This window comes from Calidris pugnax, unplaced genomic scaffold (assembly GCF_001431845.1).
Source record: "Calidris pugnax isolate Ruff unplaced genomic scaffold, ASM143184v1 scaffold537, whole genome shotgun sequence".
Taxonomy (NCBI): Eukaryota; Metazoa; Chordata; class Aves; order Charadriiformes; family Scolopacidae; genus Calidris; species Calidris pugnax.
Window position 1 is genome coordinate 22,619 of NW_015091230.1, and position 9,650 is coordinate 32,268.

The following is a 9,650-nucleotide window of genomic DNA, read 5'->3' on the forward strand; positions in this document are numbered from 1 at the left end:
ATTGGGTCAAAGAAGGACCTAAACTGGGTCGAGGATGTCTCCATGGCCATGATTGGACCAAGGAGGCACCTAAATTGGGTCAAAGAAGGACCTAAACTGGGTCAAGGACATCTCCATGGCCAAGATTGGACCAAGGAGACACCTAAATTGGGTCAAAGAAGGACCTAAACTGGGTTGAGGGCATCTCCATGGCCACGATTGGGTCAAAGAAGGACCTAAACTGGGTCAAGGACAGCTCCATGGCCATGATTGGACCAAGGAGGACCTTAAATTGGGTCAAGAATGGCCCTAAGTTGGGTTGAGGACATCTCCATGGCCATGACTGGACCAAGGAGGACCCTAAATTGGGTCAAAGAAGGACCTAAACTGGGTCGAGGACATCTCCATGGCCATGACTAGACCAAGATGGGACCTAAATTGGGTCAACGAAGGACCTAAACTGGATCGAGGACATCTCCATGGCCATGACTGGACCAAGGAGGACCCTAAATTGGGTCAAAGGAGGCCCTAAGTTGGGTTGAGGACATCTCCATGGCCATGATTGGGTCAAAGAAGGACCTAAACTGGGTCAAGGACGTCTCCATGGCCATGATTGGACCAAGGAGGACCTTAAATTGGGTCAAGAATGGCCCTAAGTTGGGTTGAGGGCATCTCCATGGCCATGATTGGCTCAAAGAAGTTTGGGGGTATCTAAGGGGGGTTGAGGGTATCTAGGGGGGGGTTGAGGGTATCTAGAGGGGGTTGGGGGTGGTGGCCCTACCGTAGAGCTGCTGGATGCCCCGGCGGTCGTCGTCGGGGAGGACGAAGGCCTCGGTGTCCATCCACTGGTAGAAGGGGGCCATGATGGCCGAGGGGTCGCTGGAGTGTTCCAGCCCCAGCGCGTGGCCCAGCTCGTGGACGGCCACCAGGAAGAGGTCGTTGCCTACGGAGGAGGAGGAGGAGACACGGGGTCAGGGGGGTCACAGTAAGAAGGAGGAAGAGCTGGTGTCCCCAAATGGTCATCATTGGACCAAGAAGGGACCTAAATTGGGTCAAAGGAGGACCTAAGTTGGGTTGAGGACATCTCCATGGCCATGACTGGGTCAAAGAAGGACCTAAACTGGGTTGAGGACGTCTCCATGGCCATGATTGGACCAAGGAGGACCCTAAATTGGGTCAAGAATGGCCCTAAGTTGGGTCGAGGACATCTCCATGGCCATGGTTGGACCAAGGAGGACCTTAAATTGGGTCAAAGAAGGACCTAAACTGGGTCGAGGACATCTCCATGGCCACGATTGGGTCAAAGAAGGACCTAAACTGGGTTGAGGACATCTCCATGGCCACGATTGGGTCAAGGAGGGACCTAAACTGGGTCAAAGAAGGACCTAAACTGGGTCGAGGACATCTCCATGGCCATGACTGGACCAAGGAGGACCCTAAATTGGGTCAAAGGAGGCCCTAAGTTGGGTTGAGGACATCTCCATGGCCATGATTGGGTCAAAGAAGGATCTAAACTGGGTCAAGGACATCTCCATGGCCATGATTGGGCCAAGGAGGACCCTAAATTGGGTCAAAGGAGGCCCTAAACTGGGTCGAGGGCATCTCCATGGCCATGATTGGGTCAAAGAAGGATCTAAACTGGGTCAAGGACATCTCCATGGCCATGATTGGGCCAAGGAGGACCCTAAATTGGGTCAAGGAGGGACCTAAGTTGGGTTGAGGACATCTTCATGGCCACGATTGGGTCAAAGAAGGACCTAAACTGGGTCGAGGACGTCTCCATGGCCATGATTGGACCAAGGAGGACCTTAAATTGGGTCAAGAATGGCCCTAAGTTGGGTTGAGGGCATCTCCATGGCCACGATTAACATCTCCATGGCCACGGTTGGGTCAAAGAAGGACCTAAATTGAGTTGAGGACATCTCCATGGCCATGATTGGGTCAAGGAAGGACCTAAACTGGGTCAAAGAAGGACCTAAGTTGGGTTGAGGACATCTCCATGGCCATGATTGGGTCAAGGAAGGACCTAAACTGGGTCAAAGAAGGACCTAAGTTGGGTTGAGGACATCTCCATGGCCACGATTGGGTCAAAGAAAGATCTAAAGTGGGTTGAGGACATCTCCATGGCCATGATTGGGCCAAGGAGGACCTTAAATTGGGTCAAGAATGGCCCTAAGTTGGGTTGAGGGCATCTCCATGGCCATGATTTGGTCAAGGAAGACCCCAAAGTGGGTCAAAGGAGGCCCTAAGTTGGGTTGAGGACATCTCCATGGCCATGGTTTGGTCAAGGAAGACCCTAAATGGGGACGAGGCCCTCATTGGGCCCCAGAAGACCCACTTTCTTGGGTGGAGACCACCTCCCCTCCCCTTTGGTGGACCCCCTCACCGCTGAGGTCATCGTTGCGGGCCGTCCAAGGCTCGGCCCCGTCGAAGTGGGTGTCCCCACCGATGTGGGGCCCGGGGAAGTAGGCGTGGGCCAGGAAGCCCCCTTCCCCGTCGAAGGGGGTGCTGTCCCCGTGGAAGCCCTCGGCGAAGAAGATCATGATGTCCGCTTGGGGGGCACGGCCTTGACGGACCTCCCCGTAGGGGACCTCCCGGAAGCGCAAAGGGGCGGCCGCCGCCCAGACGGAGAAGGCCCGACGGATGGCCCCGAAGGTCCCGGCCTCCCCCACCTTGGGGGTGTAGTTCTGGATGCTGGAGAGGGAGGAAGAGGAGGGTCAGGTTCTCCACAGGTTCCTCAGAGAACCGTGGGTGGCACCACCAGGTGATGTTCTCCCCCATAGAACCATGGGTGACACCACCGTAACCTCACCAGATGATGTTCTCCTGGTGCCACGCCCCATAGAACCATGGGTGACACCACCACGTGATGTTCTGCCCCCCATAAAACCATGGGTGACACCACCGTGACCTCACCAGATGATGTTCTCCTGGTGCCACCACCACCATGGCCTCACCAGGTGACGTTCTCCCCCCATAAAACCATGGGTGCCACCACCAAAGTCTCATCAGGTGACGTTCTCCTGGTGCCACCACCACCATGGCCTCACCAGGTGATGTTCTCCCCCCATAAAACCATGGGTGTCACCACCGTGGTGTCCTCAAGTGACGTTCTCCTGGTGCCACCACCACCAAAGTCTCACCAGGGGACCTTCTCCCACCCTCCCATGAGTGCCACCACCTCCATGACCTCACCAGGTGACGTTCTCCCCCCATAAAACCATGGGTGCCCCCACCAAAGTCTCATCAGGTGACGTTCTCCTGGTGCCACCACCACCATGGCCTCACCAGGTGACCTTCTCCCCCCATAAACCCATGGGTGCCACCACCACGTGACGTTCTCCCCCATAGAACCATGGGTGCCACCACCGTGGTGTCCTCAAGTGACGTTCTCCTGGTGCCACCACCATCGTGGCCTCACCAGGTGACATTCTCCCCCCATAAAACCATGGGTGCCACCACCATGGCCTCCTCAAGTGACGTTCTCCTGGTGCCACCACCACCACGGTCACACCAGGTGATGTTCTCCCCCCATAAAACCATGGGTGCCACCACCATGGCCTCCTCAAGTGACGTTCTCCTGGTGCCACCACCATCGTGGCCTCACCAGGTGACATTCTCCCCCCATAAAACCATGGGTGACACCACCAGGTGATGTTCTCCCCCCATAAACCCATGGGTGACACCACCACGTGACGTTCTCCCCCCATAAACCCATGGGTGACACCACCACGTGACGTTCTCCCCCCATAAACCCATGGGTGACACCACCACGTGACGTTCTCCCCCCATAAACCCATGGGTGACACCACCACGTGACGTTCTCCCCCCATAAACCCATGGGTGACACCACCACGTGACGTTCTCCCCCCATAAACCCATGGGTGACACCACCACGTGACGTTCTCCCCCCATAAACCCATGGGTGACACCACCACGTGACGTTCTCCCCCCATAAAACCATGGGTGTCACCACTGTGACCTCACCAGATGATGTTCTCCTGGTGCCACCACCCCACAGCTTCTGGAGGACCCACACCCCAAGAACCTCCTGGAGAACCCACCAACCACGGTTCCTGGAGGAACCACCACCCAACGATGACTCCTGGAAGGACCCACACCCCAAGAACCTGGCGTCCTCAAGTGACGTTCTCCTGGTGCCACCACCACCATGGTCACACCAGGTGACATTCTCCTGGTGCCACCACCACCGTGACCTCACCAGGTGATGTTCTCCCCCATAAAACCATGGGTTCCACCACCGTGGTCTCACCAGGGGACCTTCTCCCACCACTCCCATGGGTGCCACCACCTCCATGACCTCACCAGGTGAGGTTCTCCTGGTGTTGTCCCCCCGACACCGGCCCCGGCCCCCACCGTGTCCTCACCAGAAGGTGATCTCCTGGTTCTCCCACTTCATGCCCTGGATGGCGTAGCGGCGGCGGCGCACGTTGGCCTTGATCTCCGCCCCGAACTTGTCGGGGACACCACAGCGGGGACGACGCATGGCCCTGGGGTGGGGAGAGAGGGTGACCAGGCTGGTCAGGGGACCTCCAAGAACCTCCTGGAGAACCCAGAGGGCATCTCCATGGCCACGATTGGGTCAAAGAAGGATCTAAATTGGGTCGAGGACACCTCCATGGCCATGATTGGGTCAAAGAAGGACCTAAACTGGGTCGAGGATGTCTCCATGGCCATGATTGGACCAAGGAGGCACCTAAATTGGGTCAAAGAAGGACCTAAACTGGGTCAAGGACATCTCCATGGCCAAGATTGGACCAAGGAGACACCTAAATTGGGTCAAAGAAGGACCTAAACTGGGTTGAGGGCATCTCCATGGCCACGATTGGGTCAAAGAAGGACCTAAACTGGGTCAAGGACAGCTCCATGGCCATGATTGGACCAAGGAGGACCTTAAATTGGGTCAAGAATGGCCCTAAGTTGGGTTGAGGACATCTCCATGGCCATGACTGGACCAAGGAGGACCCTAAATTGGGTCAAAGAAGGACCTAAACTGGGTCGAGGACATCTCCATGGCCATGACTAGACCAAGATGGGACCTAAATTGGGTCAACGAAGGACCTAAACTGGATCGAGGACATCTCCATGGCCATGACTGGACCAAGGAGGACCCTAAATTGGGTCAAAGGAGGCCCTAAGTTGGGTTGAGGACATCTCCATGGCCATGATTGGGTCAAAGAAGGACCTAAACTGGGTCAAGGACGTCTCCATGGCCATGATTGGACCAAGGAGGACCCTAAATTGGGTCAAGAATGGCCCTAAGTTGGGTTGAGGGCATCTCCATGGCCATGATTGGGTCAAAGAAGTATCTAAACTGGGTCAAGGACGTCTCCATGGCCATGATTGGGCCAAGGAAGGACATAAGTTGGGTTGAGGACATCTCCATGGCCATGATTGGGCCAAGGAGGACCCTAAATTGGGTCAAGAACGGCCCTAAGTTGGGTTGAGGACATCTCCATGGCCATGATTGGGTCAAAGAAGGACCTAAATTGGGTCAAAGAAGGACCTAAACTGGGTCAAGGACGTCTCCATGGCCATGATTGGGCCAAGGAGGACCTTAAATTGGGTCAAGGGAGGCCCTAAGTTGGGTTGAGGACATCTCCATGGCCACGATTGGGTCAAAGAAGGATCTAAATTGGGTCGAGGACACCTCCATGGCCATGATTGGGTCAAAGAAGGACCTAAACTGGGTCGAGGATGTCTCCATGGCCATGATTGGACCAAGGAGGCACCTAAATTGGGTCAAAGAAGGACCTAAACTGGGTCAAGGACATCTCCATGGCCAAGATTGGGCCAAGGAGACACCTAAATTGGGTCAAAGAAGGACCTAAACTGGGTCGAGGACATCTCCATGGCCATGACTGGACCAAGGAGGACCTTAAATTGGGTCAAGAATGGCCCTAAGTTGGGTTGAGGACATCTCCATGGCCATGATTGGACCAAGGAGGACCCTAAATTGGGTCAAAGAAGGACCTAAACTGGGTCGAGGACATCTCCATGGCCATGACTAGACCAAGATGGGACCTAAATTGGGTCAACGAAGGACCTAAACTGGATCGAGGACATCTCCATGGCCATGACTGGACCAAGGAGGACCCTAAATTGGGTCAAAGGAGGCCCTAAGTTGGGTTGAGGACATCTCCATGGCCATGATTGGGTCAAAGAAGGACCTAAACTGGGTCAAGGACGTCTCCATGGCCATGATTGGACCAAGGAGGACCCTAAATTGGGTCAAGAATGGCCCTAAGTTGGGTTGAGGGCATCTCCATGGCCATGATTGGGTCAAAGAAGTATCTAAACTGGGTCAAGGACGTCTCCATGGCCATGATTGGGCCAAGGAAGGACATAAGTTGGGTTGAGGACATCTCCATGGCCATGATTGGGCCAAGGAGGACCCTAAATTGGGTCAAGAACGGCCCTAAGTTGGGTTGAGGACATCTCCATGGCCATGATTGGGTCAAAGAAGGACCTAAATTGGGTCAAAGAAGGACCTAAACTGGGTCAAGGACGTCTCCATGGCCATGATTGGGCCAAGGAGGACCTTAAATTGGGTCAAGGGAGGCCCTAAGTTGGGTTGAGGACATCTCCATGGCCACGATTGGGTCAAAGAAGGATCTAAATTGGGTCGAGGACACCTCCATGGCCATGATTGGGTCAAAGAAGGACCTAAACTGGGTCGAGGATGTCTCCATGGCCATGATTGGACCAAGGAGGCACCTAAATTGGGTCAAAGAAGGACCTAAACTGGGTCAAGGACATCTCCATGGCCACAATTGGGTCAAAGAAGGATCTAAACTGTGTCGAGGACATCTCCATGGCCATGATTGGGTCAAAGAAGGACCTAAACTGGGTCAAGGATGTCTCCATGGCCATGACTGGACCAAGAAGGGACCTAAATTGGGTCAAAGAAGGACCTAAACTGGGTTGAGGACACCTCCATGGCCATGACTGGGTCAAAGAAGGATCTAAACTGGGTCAAGAACATCTCCATGGCCACGGTTGGGTCAAAGAAGGACCTAAATTGAGTTGAGGACATCTCCATGGCCATGATTGGGTCAAGGAAGGACCTAAACTGGGTCAAAGAAGGACCTAAGTTGGGTTGAGGACATCTCCATGGCCACGATTGGGTCAAAGAAAGATCTAAAGTGGGTTGAGGACATCTCCATGGCCATGATTGGGCCAAGGAGGACCTTAAATTGGGTCAAGAATGGCCCTAAGTTGGGTTGAGGGCATCTCCATGGCCATGATTTGGTCAAGGAAGACCCCAAAGTGGGTCAAAGGAGGCCCTAAGTTGGGTTGAGGACATCTCCATGGCCATGGTTTGGTCAAGGAAGACCCTAAATGGGGACGAGGCCCTCATTGGGCCCCAGAAGACCCACTTTCTTGGGTGGAGACCACCTCCCCTCCCCTTTGGTGGACCCCCTCACCGCTGAGGTCATCGTTGCGGGCCGTCCAAGGCTCGGCCCCGTCGAAGTGGGTGTCCCCACCGATGTGGGGCCCGGGGAAGTAGGCGTGGGCCAGGAAGCCCCCTTCCCCGTCGAAGGGGGTGCTGTCCCCGTGGAAGCCCTCGGCGAAGAAGATCATGATGTCCGCTTGGGGGGCACGGCCTTGACGGACCTCCCCGTAGGGGACCTCCCGGAAGCGCAAAGGGGCGGCCGCCGCCCAGACGGAGAAGGCCCGACGGATGGCCCCGAAGGTCCCGGCCTCCCCCACCTTGGGGGTGTAGTTCTGGATGCTGGAGAGGGAGGAAGAGGAGGGTCAGGTTCTCCACAGGTTCCTCAGAGAACCGTGGGTGGCACCACCAGGTGATGTTCTGCCCCATAGAACCATGGGTGACACCACCGTAACCTCACCAGATGATGTTCTCCTGGTGCCACCACCACCATGGCCTCATCAGGTGACGTTCTCCTGGTGCCACCACCACCGTGGCCTCACCAGGTGACCTTCTCCCCCCATAAACCCATGGGTGACACCACCACGTGACGTTCTCCCCCATAAAACCATGGGTGACACCACCGTGACCTCACCAGATGATGTTCTCCTGGTGCCACCACCACCATGGCCTCATCAGGTGAGGTTCTCCATGGTGCCACCACCACCGTGGCCTCACCAGGTGACCTTCTCCCCCCATAAACCCATGGGTGCCACCACCACGTGACGTTCTCCCCCATAGAACCATGGGTGCCACCACCGTGGTGTCCTCAAGTGACGTTCTCCTGGTGCCACCACCATCGTGGCCTCACCAGGTGACATTCTCCCCCCATAAAACCATGGGTGCCACCACCAAAGTCTCATCAGGTGACGTTCTCCTGGTGCCACCACCACCATGGCCTCACCAGGTGACGTTCTCCCCCCATAAAACCATGGGTGCCACCACCATGGCCTCCTCAAGTGACCTTCTCCTGGTGCCACCACCACCAAAGTCTCACCAGGTGACGTTCTCCTGGTGCCACCACCACCGTGGCCTCACCAGGTGATGTTCTCCCCCATAAAACCATGGGTGCCACCACCGTGGTGTCCTCAAGTGACGTTCTCCTGGTGCCACCACCACCGTGGCCTCACCAGGTGACCTTCTCCCCCCATAAAACCATGGGTGACACCACCACGTGACGTTCTCCCCCCATAAACCCATGGGTGACACCACCACGTGACGTTCTCCCCCCATAAAACCATGGGTGTCACCACTGTGACCTCACCAGATGATGTTCTCCTGGTGCCACCACCACCATGGCCTCATCAGGTGAGGTTCTCCATGGTGCCACCACCACCGTGGCCTCACCAGGTGACCTTCTCCCCCCATAAAACCATGGGTGCCACCATCGTGGCGTCCTCAAGTGACGTTCTCCTGGTGCCACCACCACCATGGTCACACCAGGTGACATTCTCCTGGTGCCACCACCACCGTGACCTCACCAGGTGATGTTCTCCCCCATAAAACCATGGGTTCCACCACCGTGGTCTCACCAGGGGACCTTCTCCCACCACTCCCATGGGTGCCACCACCTCCATGACCTCACCAGGTGAGGTTCTCCTGGTGTTGTCCCCCCGACACCGGCCCCGGCCCCCACCGTGTCCTCACCAGAAGGTGATCTCCTGGTTCTCCCACTTCATGCCCTGGATGGCGTAGCGGCGGCGGCGCACGTTGGCCTTGATCTCCGCCCCGAACTTGTCGGGGACACCACAGCGGGGACGACGCATGGCCCTGGGGTGGGGAGAGAGGGTGACCAGGCTGGTCAGGGGACCTCCAAGAACCTCCTGGAGAACCCACCACCCAACGACCATCAATGGTTCCTGGAGGACCCACCACCATCCCATGGTTCCTGGAGGACCCACGACCCAAGAACCTCCTGGAGGACCCATCACCCAATGACCATCAATGGTTCCTGGAGGACCCAGACCCCAAGGACCTCCTGGAGGACCCACAACCCAAGAACCTCCTGGAGAACCCACCACCCACGGTTCCTGAAGGACCCACCCCCCAAGACCCTCCTGTAGAACCCACCACCCACAGTTCCTGGAGATCCCACCACCCACCCTCATCTCCTGGAAGGACCCACGTCCCAAGAACCTCCTGGAGAACCCCCCACCCACGGTTCCTGAAGGACCCACCCCCCAAGACCCTCCTGTAGAACCCACCACCCACAGTTCCT

At 56.4% G+C, this 9,650-nt stretch overlaps 2 protein-coding genes across 2 annotated transcripts in view; both read right to left on the bottom strand.

The window, feature by feature from the left end:
• LOC106898575 (matrix metalloproteinase-16-like) overlaps positions 1-4,677 on the bottom strand; it is a 13,960-nt gene extending 9,283 nt beyond the window's left edge. Inside the window, exons 1-4 of the mRNA XM_014959883.1 lie at positions 4,541-4,677; positions 4,368-4,490; positions 2,366-2,673; positions 756-922 (exon numbers count right to left, since the gene is read on the bottom strand). Coding sequence (XP_014815369.1) covers positions 756-922; positions 2,366-2,673; positions 4,368-4,490; positions 4,541-4,677 — 735 coding nt within the window. The remainder of the gene's footprint in view (positions 1-755; positions 923-2,365; positions 2,674-4,367; positions 4,491-4,540) is intronic.
• Positions 4,678-7,298: 2,621 nt separating this feature from the next.
• On the bottom strand, positions 7,299-9,199 carry LOC106898576 (matrix metalloproteinase-14-like). The gene is made up of 2 exons (XM_014959884.1): positions 9,080-9,199; positions 7,299-7,735 (listed from the first exon to the last, which is right to left on the bottom strand). The coding sequence occupies exons 1-2, from the start codon at positions 9,196-9,198 to the stop codon at positions 7,357-7,359; spliced, it is 498 nt and encodes a 165-aa protein (XP_014815370.1). The 5' UTR covers position 9,199; the 3' UTR covers positions 7,299-7,356.
• Positions 9,200-9,650: the final 451 nt, after the last annotated feature.